At 45.1% G+C, this 25,972-nt stretch overlaps 1 protein-coding gene and 1 long non-coding RNA gene across 2 annotated transcripts; both read left to right on the top strand.

Annotated features, from left to right (window-relative positions):
- Window positions 1-4,029: 4,029 nt before the first annotated feature.
- Window positions 4,030-14,073, top strand: LOC144103942 (uncharacterized). Its single transcript, XR_013308385.1, has 2 exons — window positions 4,030-5,431; window positions 12,141-14,073. It is a non-coding gene; the product is annotated as an uncharacterized LOC144103942 (long non-coding RNA).
- A 3,795-nt stretch (window positions 14,074-17,868) lies between these two features.
- Window positions 17,869-25,595, top strand: LOC144103941 (uncharacterized). The gene is made up of 2 exons (XM_077636662.1): window positions 17,869-21,710; window positions 23,880-25,595. The coding sequence occupies exons 1-2, from the start codon at window positions 20,593-20,595 to the stop codon at window positions 24,820-24,822; spliced, it is 2,061 nt and encodes a 686-aa protein (XP_077492788.1). The 5' UTR covers window positions 17,869-20,592; the 3' UTR covers window positions 24,823-25,595.
- Window positions 25,596-25,972: the final 377 nt, after the last annotated feature.

The following is a 25,972-nucleotide window of genomic DNA, read 5'->3' as shown; positions in this document are numbered from 1 at the left end:
AGGGATAAAGGAGGGAGTGAAAGAAGAAAGGAAGAGAGAGGTGCCGTAGTGGAGGGCTCCGGAATAATTTCGACCACCTGGGGATCTTTAACGTACACTGAGATTGCACAGCACATGGGCGCCTTAGCGTTTTGCCTCCATTTTGCCGCGGCTTATTTCACAAAAGGTAATTTCAGATGTTGGCGCGTGCTACCCAAGAAACCAAACTCGTCTACAAGACGGCTTGACCGCGCTTTACGCGGCTGGTGCTAATCTAAGCACTTGCACTGACGTATTGAGTACTTCTTGGAGTTGAAGCCTTCTAGACATCCTTCTCACGCCCATGCGTCAATCTGCTAAACTGCCTTAAGAAGCATATGTGTCTTGACATTTTTGCCAAAAACGTTCTAATGAGACCCACTGATCTATACGCCAGTATACAGCACATGCGTTTGAGCAATCTTGAGAGTAGTTTCATTACAGTAATTTAATTTCAATAAGATATGATAAGAATGCTCCAGTACGAAGTGCGTCTCACTCTTGCACGCTGAAGTGGATTTTTGCCAAAAACGTTCCAACTTGACCCACTGATCTATACGCAGGTATACAGCTCATGCGTTTGAGCAATCTTGAGAGTAGTTTCATTACAGTAATTTAATTTCAATAAGATATGATAAGAATGCTCCAGTACGAAGTGCGTCTCACTCTTGCACGCTGAAGTGGATTTTTGCCAAAAACGTTCCAACTTGACCCACTGATCTATACGCAGGTATACAGCTCATGCGTTTGAGCAATCTTGAGAGTAGTTTCATTACAGTAATTTAATTTCAATAAGATATGATAAGAATGCTCCAGTACGAAGTGCGTCTCACTCTTGCACGCTGAAGTGGATTTTTGCCAAAAACGTTCCAACTTGACCCACTGATCTATACGCAGGTATACAGCTCATGCGTTTGAGCAATCTTGAGAGTAGTTTCATTACAGTAATTTAATTTCAATAAGATATGATAAGAATGCTCCAGTACGAAGTGCGTCTCACTCTTGCACGCTGAAGTGGATTTTTGCCAAAAACGTTCTAACTTGACCCACTGATCTATACGCAGGTATACAGCTCATGCGTTTGAGCAATCTTGAGAGTAGTTTCATTACAGTAATTTAATTTCAATAAGATATGATAAGAATGCTCCAGTACGAAGTGCGTCTCACTCTTGCACGCTGAAGTGGATTTTTGCCAAAAACGTTCTAACTTGACCCACTGATCTATACGCAGGTATACAGCTCATGCGTTTGAGCAATCTTGAGAGTAGTTTCATTACAGTAATTTAATTTCAATAAGATATGATAAGAATGCTCCAGTACGAAGTGCGTCTCACTCTTGCACGCTGAAGTGGATTTTTGCCAAAAACGTTCCAACTTGACCCACTGATCTATACGCAGGTATACAGCTCATGCGTTTGAGCAATCTTGAGAGTAGTTTCATTACAGTAATTTAATTTCAATAAGATATGATAAGAATGCTCCAGTACGAAGTGCGTCTCACTCTTGCACGCTGAAGTGGATTTTTGCCAAAAACGTTCCAACTTGACCCACTGATCTATACGCAGGTATACAGCTCATGCGTTTGAGCAATCTTGAGAGTAGTTTCATTACAGTAATTTAATTTCAATAAGATATGATAAGAATGCTCCAGTACGAAGTGCGTCTCACTCTTGCACGCTGAAGTGGATTTTTGCCAAAAACGTTCCAACTTGACCCACTGATCTATACGCAGGTATACAGCTCATGCGTTTGAGCAATCTTGAGAGTAGTTTCATTACAGTAATTTAATTTCAATAAGATATGATAAGAATGCTCCAGTACGAAGTGCGTCTCACTCTTGCACGCTGAAGTGGATTTTTGCCAAAAACGTTCCAACTTGACCCACTGATCTATACGCAGGTATACAGCTCATGCGTTTGAGCAATCTTGAGAGTAGTTTCATTACAGTAATTTAATTTCAATAAGATATGATAAGAATGCTCCAGTACGAAGTGCGTCTCACTCTTGCACGCTGAAGTGGATTTTTGCCAAAAACGTTCCAACTTGACCCACTGATCTATACGCAGGTATACAGCTCATGCGTTTGAGCAATCTTGAGAGTAGTTTCATTACAGTAATTTAATTTCAATAAGATATGATAAGAATGCTCCAGTACGAAGTGCGTCTCACTCTTGCACGCTGAAGTGGATTTTTGCCAAAAACGTTCCAACTTGACCCACTGATCTATACGCAGGTATACAGCTCATGCGTTTGAGCAATCTTGAGAGTAGTTTCATTACAGTAATTTAATTTCAATAAGATATGATAAGAATGCTCCAGTACGAAGTGCGTCTCACTCTTGCACGCTGAAGTGGATTTTTGCCAAAAACGTTCCAACTTGACCCACTGATCTATACGCAGGTATACAGCTCATGCGTTTGAGCAATCTTGAGAGTAGTTTCATTACAGTAATTTAATTTCAATAAGATATGATAAGAATGCTCCAGTACGAAGTGCGTCTCACTCTTGCACGCTGAAGTGAGCCCCGCGTGCCCATTTCATTTCACTTTACAAAAAGTAAAGAAACGTTCAACATTTTTTTCCTAAATGTTGCTGTCGACAAAACTCAGTGCAGCTAGAGATGGTGACGCATACTTTCAAATAACCTGCCAGTAGCCGCATTTCGAACGCCAGATAGCGATAACATATTTTTACCGAAAAGTTAAAGATTATAACATAGAAAGTAGATTTCATTGATTAATAATAAAGTAAACAACTTTGGTGACAATTATTTTTAAATGATAACCCGCTAAAGTTTTGTGCATAGCTTTGTATAGTAGGATACAACTTAAAAAAAAAACAGCAGTTGTTAACACTGGGCCATGGTCCGCGGCGTCTTGTACTACTTCGCTTGCCAATCACAACTGCAAAGGCAATCAGCTTTTTGATGCTTGACTTTATTAAACGAGCCAGTTATCGAAATTCTAGGGCTTATAATTTTTTTCTTGTAATTGGGTCCTTTTTTTGCTAACAAGAAGAGTTTTAACAACAGCCTACTTTTTTGTCGTGGAGGAATTCTGGGCGACGCCCCTGAATGTGGGCGGAGTTTCACTGCAGGCTTAAGTTGCATCGTACTATAGCAATTGCACACTGTGAAAACAAGAGAACGGGCAAAAGTGAAACTCGATGGCAACAGCGCCATTGCAATATGGCGGCTGAATGTTGAAGCTTTGGCATGCGTTTAGAAATTATTGCGTAGCACAGCGGGAATGCGTCGGACCCGAATTCAAGTCCAATTTCGAATGTCATTGGAACATACCTGTGTAGCACGCGTATTAGTTAACATTGCACCATTTTCGTGCGACCTCTGCGATTGACTTGTGGTGCGCACATCCCGCTTGCAATCGCAATCAATACTGCGTATATGCACGTGATTAACGGGTACTATAATTTCGGCACGCCCAACGCTGTCCTCCAGCGCGTGAGCCGTATTACTGCCGCTTATCAAACACGTTACGTTACCATTTTTTCCACGAACACCCGCATGTGGTTTCGTGACAGCCCATTCTTACATATTCCGATGTGCATCAAATCTCCCACCCGCCCTGGATTGTATAACTAGCATGCGTCAAGCACGAACTCGTTCCCACTTAGGCTATTAGGAATTCCAGTGTAAATGATGGGGCAGCTATCTGTAATGATATATAGAAAAAATTGCTTTTTGAGGAAAGGAAGTTGCGCAGTGATGGAAGATAGAAAGGAAGGAGTGAAATAAGAAAGGAGGGAAGAGGAGCCGTAGTGGAGGGGTTCGGAATAATTTCTACCACCAGGAGATCTTTAACGTGCACTGACATCGCACAGCACACGGACGCCTTTTGCGTTTCGCCTCCATCGAAACACGGCCACTGCGGTCGGGCTCGAACCGCTAGCGTGGTTTCCGGCGGCGTCGCAGCGTCAGCATTTCTTGTGTTATTTTATTTCGTGGCAGCAGGACTTGCTATCAATCTTCCGGTGCTGACAGACACTTCGGCATATAACTTTCCTCACGCGGATGCCAACGCCCACGGATCATCAGGAAAACAACGGTGCAAGCGCAACAGCCTTTAGTCTGCTTTTCTAGATTATTTTCCTGACTATCGCATGTGGACTTTGATTCAAACAAATACCGAGCCTAAGGTAGTTTGCCATCCTGCCAGACCGCAATCCGCGCTCAGAGAAGCAAACCACGGCACTCTGCTGCGAGGTCTCCGCCTCTCCACATCCCGATGAGCCATGGCCATATACAACGCAGTGAGTACTGACACTTTCAACAGTAAGTTAAACTTTGAGAAGCCCTGTACGCATACAGAGCCTCAAGGCAGGTGCTGGCTCATCGAAGACCTGACCGCATGGAACCGTGTGTTGCACGAGTTCGCCTACGATCTAGTCGAGGACAGCCCAGGAAATCTCAGTCTTCGGGACGTGTCACCTGATGTCGAGCACGCGAAAACTGCGAACGCCTACCTGGAGAGGGACTTTCTCATCTCGTGGCTCTTGCAACACCACCGCTGCATCAACGAGCTGCGAGTCCTGTGCACTGATTCTACCCCAGAACAACCACCTGCCCCCATCCTTTCGGAGGCAACACAAGGAAAAAACTGCGCTCACGGTGTACGTTCTCTCGACGTAACGATGTCGAACCACCGCGCTGAAAACTGCCACTTGCCGGCTTACATCTGCGCTCTTCGGGGTATCGTGGAGCTCAAGATAAGTTTCTGTGATGCTGTGAGCGAATCCGCGCTGGTCAAGCTGCTACAGTGTAACTCAAACTCTCTCAAGTCTCTAGAGTTGATGGAGTCGACACTATCGCTGGTCGTGGTCAATTCTCTGCAGCGTCTTGACAAGTGTGAGTCCCTGACAATTTCTGTTCGTCAACACCGCTATGACAGGGACACTGCCACAGCTGCAATGACTATCCTCATGGGAAGCATGGCAGGTGTCAAGAAGTTGCGCCTTATATCCGCAGGTTTAGATTGGAATGTCTCGGCCATTGCTGACGCCTTGAAGACAAACGTAAAGGTGACGACTCTCAAATTAGAACTGTTGAATGCAGCAGTTCGCCAAAGGAATTGTTTGCTGCCCTTGAGGTGAACACCACCCTGAAGACGTTATTAATTGGCTTCAGCAGAACCGACGGAAGCTGCGCGCAGGCCTTGGCGTTGGCAGTGTCGAAGAACGCTTCCCTCCTCAACCTGGTCTTGTTTGGCCATGTCGCCGACCATTGTATGACCAGCATTGCAGAGGGCTTGTAGCTAAATACTACTTTGGAAAAGCTGCAGTTCGCAGGCGCCGCGGCAGGCGTGGACGGCGTCTTCGCACGGTGCGATGCACTTTACACCAACAAGACGTTAAAGAAGCTCGTGTTTTCTCAGTTCTCGGCTACCCAGGAGGAGAGGTATGTAAAGAGTACTCTTTGCGTTTTGTTTTTAACGAATTTTGTGTGTGAATTTTCATCACTTGCAAAAACTTCATTACCGTTTCATGGCTGCGTTTCATGGCTGCCTCTGATGCTGTGTAGGCCTACACTGACCTAATCACGCTTGAGTGTGCCGTCCTTATCTTTTGCCTGAACCAGCTATAGTCAATCAGCGGCTGTGCCCTTCAGCTGGCACGAGATCGCATGTTCGACCCCCTCTGCGGCGGCCGCATTTCGATGGAGTTGATTTTCGAAAAACCCTCGTGTGCTGAGATTTTGATTTACGGTTTATGGGTTCATCATCATCATCGGCCTGACCAGGCCCACCGCAGGGCAAAGGCCTCTCCCATGTCTTTCCAATTAACCCTGTCCTCTCCCAGCTGCGCCCTCCGTATGCCCGCAAACTTGTTAATCCCATCCGCCAACTTAACTTCCTGCCGCTCCCTGCTACGCTTGCCTTCCCTTGGAATCCACTCTGTTACCCTTAAGAACCAGCGGTTATCTTACCTTCGCATTGCATGCCCTGCCCAAACCCATTTCTTCCTCTTGGTTTCTACCTGCGTTTGTTCCCTCACCCACTCTGCCCGCTTCTAGTCTCTTAGCATTATACCTATTAATTTCCTTTACATAGCTCGCTGCGTTGTCCTTAACTTGAGCTGAACCCTTTTCGTTAGCCTCCACGTTTCTGGAGAAGGTTTCTGGTTTATGGGGGTTTAACACGTCCCAAAGCTACTCAGGCTGTCAGAGACGCCTTAGTGAAGGACTCTAGAAATTTCCACCACGTTGGGTTCTTTACCGTGCACTGACATCGCAAAGTACACGGGCCTCTATAGAAATTTCGCCTCTATCAAAATTCGACCGCCACGGCCTGTACGAACCCACGTATCTCGGGTAAGTAACCGAGCGCCATAATCACTTAGCCACCGCGGTGGCGTTGATATTTTTGTTAATATTAAGGAAATCCTATGCAGATAATCTATGTTATTTATTGAGTCTGCGTTGGACTTCCTTGAAATTTTCGTCAATATTAAGGAAGTCCAATGCCAGACTCAATAAATAACATAGATGTGCATGACACCATAACTGAGAGCGTGGAATGTACCCTGCTCTTTGCCCGACTTCGAATCAGCACTTCAAGTTAGCAAAGCTGACAGTCATCATCATTATTAGAAGCTGGGCCCGGTCTAATCTGGTGCCGAAGGCACCCTTTTAGCCCTTTCAGCCACACGGCTCTTACGCCGGATTCGCAATGCTGGAAAATTTTCACTACTACAGCAATTAAAGGGACAATGCAATGAATTAAAACTTGTTTGTAAATGTTTCCAATGCTTAGAAATGATGCAAATGAGCATTTGCACTAAGTATGTGTCTTTGGAACTCAGCCGGCAATATATTATGAATTCTTAAAAACCGTGTTTATCAAAATTCGCGGCCCGATTGGTGTTTTCGTAGTGGCCGGCTTTGACAATAAAATCGTAGAAATAGACGTCACTAGTTCCGTGATGCCGGCAGGCCACCACACGCTGTCATTCGCTGGAGCCACAAGCAGCCACGACGTCACGGGCACACTTCCGGTAGCCGTGAAAGCCGTCTGCTCGTGCCGTCGCGCGAGCCCCTCTGGCAAGCTCGAACCAGGTCACTGCATTCGCGCATATGGTTTCAATTTACCTGTGCCGCCTCCTATCGAGATTTGCGAGGCGACCCGCAGTGTCTTTTTCGTCCGCAACAGCAGACGACAACCAAAAGAATTCGAAGCGCACCGCAAACCAGAAAGGCGAAGACAGACCGCGGAGACGCTGCCGATGTTGTTGCTGGGGTGCTGGGTGCGACAACGGGAAGTTGCAAACCGAACGTCAGCGTATGCAGTGTTCATAGGCGGGGCCCAGTCCCGGACCCGTTTTCTTTATTTTTTTTTTCTGGTGCCCCGCGTGTACAAGTTGAGGGGAGAGAGGAGGAGCGTAATTTTTAATCGTCTATACCTTGGTTGTTATTGATGCTAGCTCAAAAATTCTTGCACTGGGGTAACGAGTGAACGAATGCAATTCTCTCGTCTGCTTTATGTAACCTCAATTAATTTATTGCATAATCCCTTTAATCATCGACTGCATGTGCGTTTCCTTCCTTCTAATCACTAAGAGATCACTATCATCGAAAACGGACCTTTCATGAGATAAGAATAAAAAAAATTTAGGTGCCGCCACCAGCGGCTGATTTCGAAAGTGAAATGCGTGCGTCGAGAAAAAAAAAATTGCGCGGATTCCAGAGGATGCGCTACATCACCGTTCGCTTCAAAACGGCGGCAACCCGTTTTTTTTTTCGACTGTAATGTCGAATGGTTAAATAGATTGGCGGGAAGATTTTAAGTCCAACAGTAAAGGCTCAACAGGAGTACTCCGACTGCGCGCGGCTTCGATCCGAAACATGCTAACCCTATAACCCTAACCCTTTTTTATAGAGACGATCAAGGCAGCCGCGCAGCAGCTCTCTTCGTTTGTCTTAACGTTATTTCTTTAGATCGCATCATTGTTCTCAATTTAAGTTAAAAACTTTTCCTCGTTGACTCAATGTGTCTACCACTAGGTGAGTACCGGTAACGCACAACTGTTATTTACTTTTCTATCAGGGGTACTTGTAAACTGCCAGTCATGGCCTGAGAGTGTCTCCGATATGCACTCAACCCCATTCTTATTCCTTTGGATATTTCACTCTCGTGGTCCGTATCGACTGTCGCTAACTGCACTGAGTGGATGTATTTCCTTTCCAGTTCTGCCGCCTATCATAAACTCCTGTTCCCTCCCGATACTGTTTAAAAATATTTTAGCTTTTTCCTGCAAATTTTTAGACCCATCGTTATGCTTTGCCTCTCGAAGTCCTTGATCATGCCTTGTAATTTGTTCTCTTCTGACTTAAAAAGGTAATGTGATCAGCGCAGCGCGAACTGCTCATGACTTTAACTTATATCCCCAACTCTTTCTCATTCAGATATCTGAATATGGCCTGTAAACACGCGGTGAATAGTACTGCAGAGATAGTGTATGCCTGCCTCACACCTTTTGCGATGCGAATTTTGTTTCTTTCTCTATAGACGACTCTAGTAGCCGAGCAACACCTGGAGACGTTTTCAAGTACTTTTAGATGTGGCTCTTCTACGTCCTGGTTTCAGAATATCTGCATGACTGCTGTTGTTTCGACCGAGTGAAATGCTTTCTCGTAATCTATGAAGGCTACCCAAGGGGGTCGGTTTTATTTTACACATTTTCTATCCCAGACTGATTGTATCAGTATGGTCAATTAATTTTTGACTACCCTCTGCAAAAGCCAGTCTGTTCCACTGTTTTACTCCAGTCTAAGGTTACTCTGATGACTTTAGCGATTGCCTAGCAAATATCCAGTATAGGTAAGTGACAGTAAGTGGATTTGTTGTTCGGGTTTTCAAACCGAAACTGAAGCATCATGAGAGAACAGATTCAATTATAAGTTGTTTACCGGACCCGGGAGAATTTCCTGTTGCGATCAGTGTTTGGTGATATTTTGTGCATCATTCCGAAGGAGCAACACGCAGCCAAATCTGGTGTTCCAACTCCTTCAAAGGAACAGTCTGCTGTCGGAGACAAGTACTTTTTTGCAAGTTTAATGGATTTGGCATAATCCTGCAGACATTTTCCTATGATCGCGACAGCGAGAGAAGAACTCGTGATTTTCTCAAGAATTATTATATCTGAAAGAAAAGTTAGTCCGTAGGTAACTGTGGCTTCGCACTGTGACTTAAATTTCTTCGCCTCGCTTGCAGTCGGTTTTCTTCTTCTGGGGTGATCATAGCTGTATTTATTTAATAGGACTGAACACAATACATGTGCTTCATTTCTGTCTCTTGGAACTAATCACCCCTTCACGCTCGATTCAGCCATCCTGCTTCATAATATTTTAATTCCAAAATGCAGACGGTCACCATGATGGGGGAGGGGCTACTCTCATCAGCACTGCTACGGAAAAAAAAACTGTTTCTGATATCAGTAATACTTATTACCAATCCAATTTTACCGAAAAGCTTTCTGAACCACCTATAGTGCTTGAATACTGCGCTTTTAAAAGAATAGAATTCTCCCATTATTGCGCTACGCTCATTATTTCATAATCAAGAACAGTCGTTGCCTACTCTGTAATGTCAAAGATTGCCAGCGTCGAATACCTCGGAAAAGGGACTTTTCCTTATCAAAACTTACACTTTAAATTGTTCTAAATTGTTTGTTCTTAACCGGCTATACGTTCATTTGGGGCAAGGAGCTGGCTTTCGGTTACCTAAAAGAAAATACGGCGAATAAGTGTGAGTAAACTGTCCTTTGCAATAAACAACAGAGGTATAGCCTAAAAGAAGTGTCGAGGAAATTAGGCAGAGGCAAATAATCAGATGCATGCACTGAGAGGCCAGGAGGGAAATTTCATTTCCAATATGGAGTAAGGCAGCCGGGAGTACTACACCTCTGCAGCAGCCGGAATAATGAGGACGATAGTAATGAAGGGAGAGATGCCGAGGAATTGGACAACCCGTCAGTAATAGAAATAGAAACTAAAAAAAAGCCTTAGGCGCAATGCACAGTGTGAAAGCATTTGGTGAGGATTAGGTAACTACAGATCTGTGAATGAACGCTCAGAAAATCGCGCTCGAAAAAATTGGCAGTGGCTTAACTGGACTAAACATTGAATTAAGCGAAAAGTAAGCACGCTTGCTAAGCATCTGAGGCTCATTCATTGCAGCTCCGCTACACGTTCTAGACAGCCGTTCTATATAATCCCACGTGACCACGTGGCTATGACGTGGATCGCATGCTCTTACGACACCCCCATTGGATGCCATCACGTGGCTTCACATCGCCACATCGGATGTTCTAAAGGCAAAAGATCGAAGGTCAATTCAAAAGTCACCCCATGTCAGAGGCCAAAGGTCAGAACACAACTCAAGGTCAGAGGTCAAAGGTCAATAAAGGTAAGGGGTCAAGGGTCTGACACCATAACTGTACCACATATGGTCATACACGGCTATCCTTGGTTTGGCTGAAGGTCGTTCAAGGTCGCTGCTCTGCCTACCCGAAGACTGATTTACCTAGCGTAGTGGAGCTTTTCGCTTCAAAACTGGCCACCCTCTATACGCAATGCGTCAAAACGCTAAGCGTAAGGGATTCTTTAAGTCACACTAATATTATCCAGAGCAAGGTATATAGCTGAGCTAGTTGTTTGGTAATCATTCTGAGTGAGGCAGCACAATTGTGTTCATTTCTTGGCTTTGTCATTGGAACGCCAGCGCTGCCATTTGCATATTATTATCTAAACCAATAAAAAAAGGAAACGTAAGTGACTTCAAAAATCAGATCAGCTTACTGGCCCTTGCCTATAAGGTATTTCATGAAGTAATCGCTAATACAACCTGAGCAACCTTAGGATGAAATCAACAAAGCAATGATTTTTTTTGTGTGTGTTTAATGGGCACGATTTCGCGGGGTTGAATTTATGACTGCACTGGCCGCGGCTTAATAGAGGCGGGAAGGAAAGCGCCTGCTTATTGCGTGATGCATGTTAAAGAACCTGAAGTGGCCTGAACCCAAATGCTGTTCCCTTATAGTGTTTCTCGGTGAGCAGAGATGTGTTTTTCGGATGTCAAGGCACCCAATCAAAGACAATCTTGGAAGAGACGGTCCTTTTCCAGCGGTTACTATAAGGCTTCAAATGTCGTGTTGTGAGGGTTAATACAAAACGTAGCAGATGTGGAGCGCCTTTAGGAAGAACCGACAGCATGGGCTCGCTGATAGCCAAGACAGCGCGAGCCAGCGGAGCCATAAACTTGTAGTCGAACGCACTACAGAACCCTCCACCATGAATATGCCGCAGTAGTGAGCCTGATGCTGAAAGCCTTAGAACCAGCGTGAGCGGAATTTCGCTGCTGTTGTGTAGACACTGAAAGTCTTCATTTAATTTCTCGCCTACTATCATTTTACGCAGCATGGTGTGTGTGCGCCCCAAGTTACTTCGACATCGCAATGCGAGTGATGCTGATTATTTTCGTTTTACAACGACGTAGTTAAGTTTCTATAACACGGCACCAACGAAGTACTCTCTGGAAAGATTTCATCGCCGGGATTCTTTCATTTCCGAGCAGTTCCGAGCAGCAGGCAAAAGCAAATAACTGAAAACAATCACTATTGCTTGTAATTTTTCTAGCGTGAAGAAAGCACATCTGTTGGTCACTAATAAAAAAAGCGACCCAAGTGTACTTCATCTGGAATATTGAAAGAAAATTCGGACAAAGGCGCTCAATTTGTGGGCCCAAGCACAGACCGTGCCCGCATCGTCAAGGCCGAGCCCTGGCCAAACCCATGCAGTGCTTGAATTACGAGAAAGAGATTACGAGAAAGTATTGAACTCAGTCGAAAGTTCGTCAGTCATGCAGGCACTAAGAAACCAGGATGTAGGCTAGGCATATTTACATAAAAGTAGTGGAAATTATCTAAAGCGGATGCACAGCTTCCGTGGTCAGCTGCCGTCGTTAACAGGAAGGACATGAACAGGGCTTTGTCCTGCAGTGCAGTTAGTTGCGCACGTGACGGTGATTACTAAAGTGCCCTTTACGTTAAGGATGGCAGGGAGCCTCTATGGGTACTTCCTGAACGCCCTGCACAACTCTTCCTTCTTTCAGGGCAGCGCTGGCCAAGAAGCTCGCCGGTTGCAACGGTTACAGCCGAGTGCTGCTACCTCTGGCTGAGCCAGATTTGCCATGCTTATCGGCTCTCCTGACCTGCCCAACGTCGAGCCTCAAGGAGCTCGGCCAGCTCAACGTTGACCTCATCTCCGACGCCGGTGTCAAACTGCTGTTCGATGCCTTAGCCTCAAGCAGCCATGTCAGAACGCTCAAGATTGCCATCGACACAAGGTCTCAAGCAAGGTGAGCATCACTTTGCAGTCTGCTGCGAGCCAACCGGTCCTTCAGGAGCATCACAATATCCTTGCAAAACGACGAAGGTCAATGTGTCCAAGAGCTCTTGAATGCCCTGGAAGCGAACAGAAATATAAGCGAACTAGTGATAGACGCATTTGAGCTAGAAATGCAAACAATCGAATCACTGTCAGATTTCTTTGCTCGTAACAGGACAATAATCAAGTTCAAGTTGCCCTTTTTAACACCAGACACATACTGGATTGTAGAAAACCTGTCCCGAGGGATGATGATGAACCCACTGATTGTGGAATTTGAAACATGTCTATTTAGTACCGACGACCGTGCAACTTACTTTATTTCTGAAATGTTACGGCGGAACAGATCTGTCTTGAATCGTGCCGCGGACTTTGTTGTCCTGCACTGTAATGACAAACCGGCTGCGGAGGCCTTCGAGCTTTTTCGTGAGAAACCTTGTCTCCTCGACAAAGTCACTGAGACTTCTGGAAAGACAGAAAGCGAGGCACAGTTCGCAGTAGCCTCAGCACAGAACTGTTTGCTAGACAATTACCTAGTCATCACAGGCATTGTCCGCCGCTCTGTCATGTGCCATCCTAGGGGTAGCGGAACAGAATGCGATCAGCTTAATGCTGACTGCTGGCGGGCCATTGTACGTCATCTCAAGGTTTCTGACGTCTTGAGTTAGCTTCTCTCGTTGTCTCTTCTCTGTAAACTGCAGCACAGGGCACGGTGACGGTGTGCAATTGAGACCGATTCACCGCACACATGGGCTTCGTAATCAACTTAAAAAGAATTCTCGATGGTCAATGAATTCCGTGTACTAAGAATTTTGAAAATGCAAGTGACGCAAAAGAACGACCTAACTGGACATTCCGGGGGCCACTCAAAACTTTCCGGTAGAATTCAGCTGTCCTTGTTCTCAATTACGCTTTTAAATTTCGGCATGCTAAACCAACCGATCTATTAGGCAACTTTGTTAAGCCATCTATTCAAGAGATAACTAATTACGTATGCGTGCAGGCGGAAAAAGACGACTAACGTGATCAAAGAACAGGGAATCGGCGTATTGTGTGCTGAAATGACGAGCTTCTAGAATGTAAGCAAGCGACTGTGTATATATACAATTCTCCTGACATGTGCAAACGTATATCAGGGCAAGTCAGGATGCTGCATGAATACAAAAACCAAATAGCAATGCGGTGGTGCGAACCATGCATGACACACGAATTTGATTTACGTTGGCTATGCTGGTCGATGTTTGGAAACTAGGCTTAATGAGCGCATGAATGCCTTGGAAAATGAAAAACGCTCCCATCTCAAATCGCTGTCGTTCGCGCGATCGCTATTTTCTCTGTTTTAGATTAAATATGGGGCATTTCTAACGATAAAGCTTAGCAAGGGCTCAAAACAGTCGAGGACTATCACAGCGCCAAAGGAGGTAGCATGCACGTGAGCCGGGCTTCCGTCGCACCGACAGATCCAGAAGTAGAATTTATTGAAAATTGTTGCTTTAGGTGAGAGAGAAAATGTGCGGTTTAGTCTTTTTCCTCTCTGTATTGTTTCATAGTTTGGTTTTTGTCGTCACTTTGTCAATTTTGTGGCTCCGTGTTTCAGATTTTAATCTCACCTTTTGAAAGCTTCCTCGCTGCAATAAATAGTTATTTGCCATCCTGTCTACTAGTGTGCATTCCTTGTTTTTTCCGAGCTCCGAAAATTGTTGTGCTCGATAGCATACCGTGGCGCCATCTATTCGTAGCGTACGCGTGTTGCTGGAAGGGGGGTCACATGGACCAGTTCCTTGTTTAGAATGCGTCTCAGCTAGGTCATTTAGTTTTCGCGTTTATGGCTTTGTGTTGCGGTAAAGTTCATCTGGGTCTTTAAATCGACTTTTTCGGCGACAAATCTCATTTATTTTTTTATTTTTCGCTAAAACGTCTCAACGGCCAACAATCCGCCGTCGTCATTCAGCGTCTGTTTTGCCGCTGTTACTGAAACCAATAAACCGACTACGCCAATAGTCAGAGGTAAGCCGTCACCAAGTCACTAAATCCCGCTGAAAATAGAATATCTGTGTTCAAGGTGCGGAGCTGTGAAGGACGCCGGGTTACACCGATGCAGTATAAATCAAATTCGGGACAAGTCGGTTACACTGCAGTTTGCAACGGTCGATGTGGAACAGTTAGACTGCGTCTCTAAACTATCTTAGAGTAGGCAGGTATGCTAATTGGGACAATACCCTGTCTTCGCCTACAACGAGCCATCTTTAAATCATTAAATTATGGAGGTTTCTTGCAGTCGGCGTCGGCTGCTACTCACAAACCAGTTTAGCGACAACCGCATGAAAGCAGTATTGCGTCTTGAACTGCTTGCTGTGCATGCAAAACTGTGAATCTTTTTTTCTTGTCTATTCTCAGTGTAAATAACTGCGATTCTAAAATCTTGCAATCTTTGAGATCGAAATCCGAGCTTGCACTCAGCTCCATCGCGTATGTCTGGCTTTGAGGCGCTTATAAACGCTAATGAGGCGGACAGAAGGGCTAGTTGGTATTCCATAGCTGTGGTGCAAATGCGCTGAGTTTTGCAATCACAACACCAATCGTCCAACCGTGTCTTGTGTTGTGATCGTAATACTCAGCGCATTTGTACCACAACTTATAAACGAGCGTGACGGCAGCATGAACAACGTGCCGCTCCTACCAGGGCGACACATCACGGTGTGAAATGCAGGGACTCGCTTGCACGAATATACGAATGGAATAACTTCACCTGCGTAACTGAAAAGCCAGAAATTGTTTTCAAGTCCACACTTCTTCCGTGGAAAGGGTGGTCACGTGATTCTCCTTTGAGGCGCAAGATCGTCCCTAGCGTCGTTCACTCCAGCAGTGGAGTTCGAGCCCAAAACCAACAGGCCCAGTTTCCAATGGTAGCTCCATTATTCATTCATTATGATGTGCATTTGATTTTGCTGACTGTCGCACAGAAGGCAGAATGGAATGTGTACGTGGTTTTGAATTGAGATGCATAGTTTTACATTTTTTAACTGCTTATGAATGTACGCAAAGTTGCTGCCATCACACACATGCATCACACAGATGAAATTTTTTGTTGCTGCTTCTTTCTTGTTGCGGAAGAAAACACATGCATTCGAATTTCAAAGACCATGAAAAAGACAAAAATATATTAGCTTGAATGTAATGCAGTGCTCTTATTTGTTGTTCTTCATTCGAATGTATTTTGTCCTCTACTGATTCTGAGTTTGTAAGGGGTTACTTCCTGCGGATTTCAATAGCTTAATTTACTGACCTCTTACACAGGTAATGTGATGAATTCTGGAGCCCTTGTGGACGAAACATGTAATGTGAACCCCTAAAACAAACAATATAATATTTTTTATTCCGATTATAAACCAGACCAAATCATGTATTCTGAAGTGCTTCGTTCATGTCCAACATTTATAAACAAAAGTTGAAAATTGAAAAATTGTAAGATGCTGTTATGAAAATATTGAAGGTAATGGTCCATTCTTCCGATGTGTAGTAAAATCTTTATTTTAAAATGTTTTCATCGCTCACATCGAGCAGTTAAGACTGCCATAGAAAACTAACGGGGAAGGCTTTGAATGATTGCAAAACGCTAATGGCAAAAAAATGGAATTTGAACTGCTCATTTAGATTTGGAAAGGAGAATTAGGGTTGCAATGGACAAGAAAGAGGTCGCGGATTTAGTCACTTTGGATATCGCTAAAGCATATGACAGCGCAGAGCACTCAATACTATTTAACAAGATTGACGAAATTTGGCCGCCTTTCTACATTCTTCCATGGGTGCAGGAATTCCTTAAAAAATAGACGTTTCTTTTGTTCTGACTAAACTAGACTAGAGATGTGTTCACTTCTGTGCACCTCTGTTTAGGGTGTTCATAGACTAGAGGTGTGCCTCAGGGATCGGCACAGTCTCCTTTGCATTTTAACATACTTATACGGGACATACGTATTCAGGGTGACATCAAAATTTATGTGTATGCGCACGAGACAGCTTTTTTTTTTTGCTTCTGCTAGAGACATTCATTCACTTGACCAGCTATTGCAGGCCTACCTGAATTCCTTGGGAGTATGGCTGGGCAAGTTACGTTTGATTCTCAATGTGAACAAATCTTCCGTTCTCGTTTTTCCTGCAGCCTCCCCTGTTTTTATCTGTATACTCTATTGTGGCACCCAAATTCCGCAAGTTGAGTCCTTAAAGTACCTAGGCGTAATATACGACCCTGATCTAGACTAGCGACCTCATATCAGAAGTATAGTCCTCAAAGGTGAGCGAACTCTCGGTTGCTTGACGCGAATCAGCCATAAGAATTCCGGTATGCGCAGAGACACTCTCTTATTTCTCCATAAGACTTACGTAAGACCAATTTTGGAGTTCGGATGCGTTCTCTTCTCCGGTTGCCCTGTATATAAAATTCAACCTCTGGTTCTTTTGGAGAGACGCACTCTATAGCTTTGCCTGGGCTTACCAAAATCAGTGGCAAATTGTGTCCTATTTTTGGAAGCTCGCATACGGGACTCGAATTCTCGCTTCCAGCTTCTCATAGTGCGCACCTTCTTACGAGGACTTGAGCCTATGCCTGGTGTGGCTCCTCCAAATTTTTTACTAACCAAGCTTTGTTTCTAGATAAAAGTTGGCCGCTTTACAAACTGCCTCAATATGTGTTTACTGAGCACCTCTTGTCTAGAATTGCAGTCTCGCTTAGGTCCGTGCAGTGCGTTAGCAATGTGCAGGCTGCAGCAGCTGTTTGCTTCGACCATACGCTGCAGCTATACGCAAAGAGTTATTCTACCCGGGTCCCTGATTATACACCAATTTTTTCTGCTAAATTTCTCGCTATTGACTTGGCCCTTCAAAAAGTTCTCCGCAATATTTCTCAAGTTATCATTCTTTCGGACCTTCTCTCAGTATTGGCAGCGCTAGACAGTTCGGCAACTAGTCTCTTGTACAGATCCTTAATGCACTTAATGCCATGTCATCCTTAATGCCATGTCATGTCTAACTGGCGCCCTTTTAGTGGTTCCCAGGGCACTGTGGTATTACTTCAAATTCGATGGCCGATTTCTTAGCGAAATCAGCCATCAATGGGCCTGTTGCCCGTGTCGTTTCTAACCTTATCCTGCTGACCACGTCCCGTTGTGAACGTTACCAAATACACCATTACCTGAGCCATGAGCCCATCATTGGTACAGCGGATTTTAACTATTTAAAATACCCATGGAACATACGTTCTTGAGCATCAAGACAATGTGAGGTTTCCATGAAGCTGTGGCGCTGTAGGATTCCTTGCCTTAATCTATATTTATGCCGTTCTGGGTTCACGCCGTCGAATCTATGTGCGTCATGCGGGGACGTTGAAACGATAGATCATTTCATCCTCTACTGCCTGCGGTTTGAGCGGCAGAGAATTCAGTTTTCGCAAAATCCTCTCGCTCAATTAGGGCTGTCGTTTACTCTTCCCGTCCTCTTCTCCTTCAGGGCAACCGTCAAAGGGCATGCCATTAGGCAGGTGTGTCAGCTTCTTCACAAGTATATTATTTAAACCGGGAGAATTTTGTGTTAACCTTTCGAAGCCCTTACTTTCCTCTCAAAATTATTTTTTTCTGATTCATTTTTTAAATTTATTTATTCAATCCACGCCGCTTTGTTTTCCCGATTTTCATTCTGATATCCCAAGATCTCTTAAATTTCGTGATTTTCTTTTCTTTCAGATTCATTTCTATTTATGCGCCACTTGAGATAAATCTGGATGAGTTTTTCCCTGTTTGGATCTGCACCAAACCCTGGCCAATCCCCCGCCGTGGGTGTGCGCCATCATTTCTGAGTCAACAACAACAACAACCTTGGCCAATTCCTAAGGATTATTGTTGTTTGTGAGGCAAACAACGATAACAATCCCCCCATGTGGGTATGTGCCATGTTTTAAGAGGAAGACGAAGAAGCATGTTTGGGTGGGCCCTCTTACCTGGAGACCATTGGCCTTTGCCGCAGCTCTTGCGCGGTTCACCAGCGAATGCTGGTCATCCGAATGTCAGCTGGACAGCGCCGCCTCCCAGTCCACAGTTGTTGAGTTCTTGATTCTTAGTAGAGCTGGGTTTTTCAGGCATATCCATACCATATGATATAAGTTAGCCACGTCAACGCAGAAGGCGCATTGCGGATCGTACCAATCTGGATATAGCTGATATTGACAGGAGTTATATAGGTATTCGATACAATTTCCTTAAAATGTCCCCTTGCCCACTTTATAGGTTTTTGTGTGGTTCGGCGTATATTCTCCTCGGTCATCTCAAATATTAGAGTAAATCCCTGTAGCTTAGTAGTGGTTCCCAATAGTTATGTTCGTACGAATGCAGGAGGACCCGGGGTAAGAGCGCGCGGGCAGCGGCTTGAGCGCCTTCGTTTCCAACATCCGCACAGTGTCCTGGAGTCCATATGACTGTGTATTTAAAGTTTAATATATCTTCTTAAGTTCTGTGGATTCTGTTTGCGAGTTTACCAATTCTTCGTCTTGTGCAGTTACTACATGTAGTCTGGGAGTCCGTAATTACACCCGATACCTCCATAGAAACCATCGCCAAAGCTATCGCCGCTTCCTCAGCCTGTGCGACTCTCTGGAATCGAATTGATGCCGCAATAATTGGCCTTGCGCACCCGCGCATGCTATCGTTAATATCTTGTCGGCCGGTCCTGCCGCGTTCACGTAAATTGCCTCTTCCATCCCGCCTTATGTTCTCAAGATGTCGTTCGCACTAGCCTTACTTCTTTTCTTGTGATATTCGGGGTGCATATTTTCGGAATGGGCTACACCTCGATCTTGCTTCTAAGCTGATCTCTCATGTCCTCTCTGTCCTCCGTAGACCAAATTCATGGGAGCCCTAGCATATCAAGTACGTCGCTTCCTGTCCTGCTTCCTGACAGCCGTATCCTCTGCGATATCTAATGGCCTTCAGTAATTTCATCTACAGTATTGTGAATGAACATGTGTAGTAATGTTTCTGTTCGTGCGTTGACCAGGATAGCAAGTGCTCTTAATACTTTGCGTATAATGACGTCCAGCTTGTTCTTCTCACTTTTCTTCCATTTCAGACAAGGTGCTGTTTAAGCTATCCTGCTCACAATAAAAGTCTGTATTAACTTTATGGTTCCTTTTTCTTTAATTACGTGCTTGTGGTTTGATACCCTAATAATCATTCTCGTCTCTTGCTCAGCTGTTGCCTGCAATCTACGCTCACTGCAGGAAAAGGCCTCTCCCATGTCTTTCCAATTAACCCTATCCTTTGCCAGCTGCGGCCACCGTATCCCCGTAAACTTCTTAATCTCATCCGCCCACCTAAATTTCTTTTGCCCCCTGCTACGCTTGCCTTTTCTTGGAGTCCACTCCGTTACCCTTAAGGAACTGCATATATCTCGTCTTCGCATTACATTCCCTGCCCAAGCGCATGTTTTCCTCTTGATTTCGACTATGATGTCATTAACTCGCGTTTGTTCCCTCACCCACTCTGCCCGCTTCCGGACTCTTATCGTTGCACCTGTCATTTTTCCTTCCATAGCTCACTGAGTTGCCCTTAACTTAAGCTGAACCCTTTTGTTAGCCTCGAGATATATTCCCCTCCTTGAGTAGTATATAAAGCAAGAGCTATCGTGTAAATCTTCTGACACTTTCTGGCACGGCAAAAAAAAGTCTCACTGTATTATTGCTGACAGTGGAATTTGAACCAGCGATGGCTCAATGGCAGCAACTAAATTTCCCAATGTCGTAGAGCACTTCGCCAACACCGCATCATACCACGATGCTGCCGCTCGCATTGCTTCCAGCCACTTCCTGCCGCTTCTGTCTCTTAGTCGACTTCCTTTTTTTGTTGTTCCCTGGGTCGTCTTGATAACGCAGTTCCGGCGCAGCGAAGCATCCCGCCATGTGACATTCCTCGCGCTACAGCCGACGCGTCAGATCGGTGGAAAAATTATCGATGCGGGGCACGCTTTAGATTGCTTGTCGTCTTTAGTTTCGTGACCGATTCACATGGCATTTGCTGCAGTTAAAAGCCGCACCCAGCGCCTGACCCACGAGTGTCTAAGACCACGAGCCAAGCCCAGCGAGGCCTGACCGGCCGTTCCTCTGCAGTTATTCGCCCCTTCACATTTGGTGAGCCATGGCCATATACAACGCAGTTACCGACAGTTGGAAGGGTCAGTTAAACTTTGAGAGGTCCTGTGCGTCTGTAGGACCTCGAGATAGGTGCGGGCTCATTGAAGATTTGACCGCATGGAACCGGGTTTTGCACGGACTTGGGTATGAACTTGTCGAGGCCTTGCCGGGGAAGTTCAGTCTTCGCTACGTTCTGGACTATCTTGCGCATGTGCAAACTGCGGACACCTGCCTAGAAAAGGACTTCCTCATCTCATGGCTCCTGGAACACCACCGCTGCATCGACGACCTGCGTGTCATGTGCGCCGATTCTTTTCCAATGCCACCGGAAGGAAAAAACAACGGTCGCAGCATTCGCTGTCTCCAAGTAGCAGTGTCCAAAGCCTGCACACACTTGTGTTACTTACCGCCATACGTCAACGCTCTTCGTTGCATCGAGCATCTGAAGATTAGCTCCTGTCACGTCATAAGCGAGTCGGTACTGGTAAGGATTCTGCAATGTAACTCTAACTCTCTCAGGTCTGTTGAGATGACCGAGTTGCAACTGTCGAGGCGCGTTATGCGGGCTCTGCAGTGTCTCGACAAGTGCGAGTCCCTGACGCTTTGGGTTCGGACCGACCGCTATGACAGGGACACATTCAGAGCTGCATTGAGTCGAATGGTACGGAGCAGGGTGCGCTTTCAATCCATAGGTTTGGATAGGAATGTCTCTGCCATGGCTGACACTCTTAAGACCAACGCAACTCTGACGACGCTCGACCTGGAAATGCGTGGAAGCATTAACTCACCCAAATACTTGTTTGCTGCGCTTGAGGTCAACTCCACGCTGAGGTCGTTGCGCATTGGCTTCACTTTTATTGATCCAAGCTGCGGAGAGGCCTTGGCGTTGGCAGTGTCAAAAAATACTTCTCTGCTCCACCTGGAGTTGGCTGCACATGTCGACAACCACTGCATGATTAGCATGGCAGAGGCCTTGTCGCAGAACACGAAGCTGGAAAAGTTGAGGTTCAGCGGGGCCGTGGAAGGCTTCGACGGGGTCCTTGCGCTGTGTGATGCACTTCGCACTAACAAGACATTGAAGAGGCTCGAGTTTCCTGAGTTCCGGGCTTCCCGGATACAGAGGTATGTAGGGTACAGCTTTGCATCGGTTTGTTTTTAGTTATTGAAATCAGCAGCTTGTTCGTAATGCCTCATTATACTAGCATTTTCATAATTATATTCTAGTACTTTGACTGTGAAACTGTGAGCTGATTTGCGTACATTAAATACCTACAGTAACCAAATAACGCACGAGTGCACCACCCGTGACTTGCACAAGAACCAGTGCACATGCACTGGTGGTTTAGAGGCCGTGGCATTAAAGTATTGAGAGTTAGTACGAGTGTTCGAACCCAGCTGCGATGACTGCAGTCCTATAGTGTTGATATCCGATAAACCCTAGGGCGCTGAGATTTTGGCGCATGCAAACAAACCTCCATGTGAATCCAAATAAGCGTGGAGTGTACGCTAATTATATGCTAATTAGCCACGGCGGATCTAGAGTCACCAAGACTGATAACTACTAACACTACTGAAGCAACGCTGGGGGCGACTCCACGCAATTATTCTTCTTAGTGAAATTTATTTTCCAGCTCTTTCTGGGTGCTTTAATGTTTTCTTAAAGAACTTTGGTTAACGAAAAGCCATCTATGGCTGAGAAAATCAAATTTAAAGATTTTTCCACCACTCGATTTAACCACGTGACGTACACACCGTGAAGGATGGTAGCTGCCGTTTTCAAGTGAACGTCTTTGTAGCTGCGGCTCTGTTATCAGTGTAGATATTCAGTGTCGACGTAAGCCGTTTACTTTCAGAACCTGCCAGTGGTGGCGACACTGTATTTCGATTTTTGTTCTATTCTAGCTTATAAAAGCCCTGCTTTCGTAGACAGTGATCTCTTCGTGGGTAGAATAGGGCAGTGAATTGACAAAGGCCAATTTAAACTCGTCCTAAGTGTCCCTTTAAGAGCCAAGTCATGTCTGAGGTGGTTCGAAGCCCCCCTTAATTCTCAGCGTTCACCAGTCGCACTATGTTCTTGCGCGCTAGATTCGCAACACTTTGTTAAGCTCACCTCTGCAACTTTTACCTACCGACTCCGTTTGCGTTTCCATCAAGTAATAACTCTGCCGTGTAGGCTAGGCGTTATGAACATCACTGTCCTCCCCAAGGCGTTTTATCATATTACAGTTTTCAAAAATTGCGTTTTTGTGTAACACAACAGACTTTTCCTACTCAAATCGCGCATTATCCTCTTTTAGAGGAGCATGGCCATAAAACATTTTGTAGCATTCGTTTTCTTTGGAATTGCGGACTATAGTCAGTATATATAGAACTGAACACAAAATTGACCGCATCCCGGCAAGCAATTTGTGAACGAATATTTCCGCATAAGTTATTTCAGTTCAAACATTCTAAAGGTGGCTATAACGCATACTATTAATTGGCTTTCCCTTAGGCATAAATATACGATGATATAATAGCTGCTTGTTTATTTGTTATCATTCTGGTTATTTGGTCGGTCTTGTGTAAGGTTAGAATGGATAAAAAAAGTCGGATCAGTGCTTTAGTGCAGTTCTATACGCCTTAGGTCCCTTCAACTCTTCTTCTACGTCAGAGCCACCGTTGTGCTGGTGAAACTAAATTTGAAACAACACGAGACAGAAAATGTGTTTTTACATTATTACCAGACGTTGGCAAATATAAGTTAAAAATTAGCAATTGGTTAGATGGCATAGCAGACTGTTTTTATTGCTCCTCTAACCCATTACAGCATTAAACGAATTTGATATTTTAATGTTTCACTAATTTATAAAGGGAGAAGCGTCAATACTTTTGTGATAAACTCTTTTTATAGTGTTTTTTTTTGTTCAGAAGGAAACCTTTAACAAAGGTATATTTTTCTTAGTAAAATGAGCTTTTGCGTTAGTTGGTCGCATTGCCGCGAAGAAACACGGGTAAAAACGCTGCGTTCGTCCGTGTGTTGTGTGTTTCTTTCTTCTCTATGTGGACGTGTTGCTTCGCTGCAGTTGTGATACAAGATATTATTTTCCTGTAGTCGCAAAGAATAGTGTGCGGAGGTTATGAATGGGGGCGGCGCTTCCCTGCTCTGTAAACAGAAATGAGTGAAAAGTGATTAAGCTGCCCTCTAGTGCAATCCCTTTAATAAAAGGGAGTCCGCTCTTTTCAGCGCAGGCTGAATAAAAGCCTGTTGTCTCTTCCTAAACTCCCCTTTACGGCTTTTTCTTGTTTCAGGGCAGCATTGGCGGAGAAACTCAACTACGTCCGTGGTTACAGCCGCGTGGTGTTGCCTCTCGCTGAGCCCGATCTGCCGCCGTTATCGACATTCCTGGCCTGCCCTACATCGTGTCCCGAGGAACTCGGCGAGATCAACTTTTCCGGAGTTTCTCACGTCAATGTCAAGCCTTTCCTCAATGCCCTGGCCTCAAGCAACCGTGTGAGAACCCTCAGTGTTGTCGCCGACGCGACTTCGGAGGCAAAGTTAGGCGCGCTATGTAGAATGCTGAGAGCCAACCATTCTATCAGGACTTTCAAAATTACCTTGAATAGCGTCCAAGAGCGCAGTGTCCAGGAGCTCTTGAATGTCCTGGAAGCCAACGAAACAATAAGAGAACTAGAGATAACCAGCTTTGAGCTAGGAGCGCAGATCGCCTCGTCACTGTCAGATTTCTTTGCTCGTAACAGGAGAATCACCAAGTTCAAGCTGTCTGTTATAGGGTTGGGTTTAAGCTGGTTCATAGAAAAGCTGTCCCAAGGAATTGTGATGAACCCAGTCATTTTGGAATTTCAAATAGATGAAGTTTCCACCGACGTCAGCACTCGCTGTCTTATTTCAGAAAGGTTAATCAGGAACAGGCTTGCCTTGAATCGTGCCGTGGACTTTGTTGTCCTGCACTGTAAGGACAGACTGTGCGTGGAGGCGTTCGAACTTTTTTCCGGGAAACACTGCTTGCTGGCCCAAGTTATTGAGACTTCTGGAAAGACAGAACCCGAGGCACTGCGGGCGATAGCATCTGCAGAGTACTTTTTGCTGGACAATTACCTTGTCATCACAGGGATTGTCCGCCGTTCGGTCGCGTGCGACCCTGGAGATGGCCGCATGCAATGCGATCGTCTCAACACTGACTGCTGGCGTGCCATTGTGCGCCATCTCAGGATATCCGACGTCCTAGCCTAGCTTCCCTTACCATGTATTTTCTGCCAACTCCAGCAAGCGACCCGTAGATGATGCGCACGATGCTGCGACTGACTAGATCCATCGATTTTTCACAATCCGAAAAACGAATCGCTGAGTTTCCAATAAATTCCGTGCACTGGAGGCAATATTTGAGTTTATTGTTCGGCTGCTAAAAGATTGCCAGTCTCAAAAAGGGGAAAACACAAGGAATCGGTGCATTGTGTCTTGCAAAGACCAGCTTCTAAAATGTAAGCAGAAAATTTTGTCTGCAATTTTCCTGACAAGTGGAAACGTATGAGGGCTGAAGGGGACGCTGCGAAAATGGTAGCCTAAAAAAACGCTTCAGTGGTGCAAATCATGCAGCACAAAGTAATTTACGTGGACTAAGCTCTGCTATCCTTGAACACAAGGCACAATAAGCACAATAATGTCTTTACACGTGAGGAACGTTCCCCTCTGTCAGACGACTCTCATTCCTGTGATCGATATTGCTTTGCCGTTCTTAATGCAATCACTGTCATTTTTAAGATGTAAGATCAGCCAGTGCGCGAAGTCGTCCAGGCATAATATATCAGAAAGGCAGTAGCATGAGTCATTGTTCAATCTCATATATTTTGAAGTCAAGTTTATTGAGAACTGATGTCTAAGAAAGAAGAAAGTTGTCCCGCGTTTCTTTTAAAATCTTTATTTCTATTTGTTCAGATTACAGGTGCCATTCATGAAAGTTTTGTTGCTGCAATAAAAACTTACAGTGCTCTTAACCCTATCTGCTAGAGTTTTTTTTCCTGACCGTAATTTTGGCGCTTTAAAAATCATCAACGTACGTCCACTTGTCCTGTTCTAAATGCCAATTTACTGTGGATCTGTATTACAGTTTTGTAATAACCGATAGCTTAAAGAGCTCGTCGCCTTTCTAAGTAGACGTGCGCCATAGCGCTTGGGCTGGTGCCGCTGGGCCGACAACGTATACAGCTGCGCCAGGGTTCTCCCGCTAAATTTCGCGAGTGCGGTGGCGCCCTCGGAGGCCTCGTGGGCAATCTGCAAACTAGGGCCGCGCGCCACATTCAGACGAAGTGCAGAACGTCGTGAAAGAAACCTGGGATGCTCACCTCAGGGCTCGAGCAGCAAGCTCGAGCAATCCGTCCGGCAC

Source organism: Amblyomma americanum, chromosome 9 (genome assembly GCF_052857255.1).
Source record: "Amblyomma americanum isolate KBUSLIRL-KWMA chromosome 9, ASM5285725v1, whole genome shotgun sequence".
Lineage (NCBI taxonomy): Eukaryota > Metazoa > Arthropoda > Arachnida > Ixodida > Ixodidae > Amblyomma > Amblyomma americanum.
This window is presented reverse-complemented; position numbering and strand designations above follow the sequence as displayed.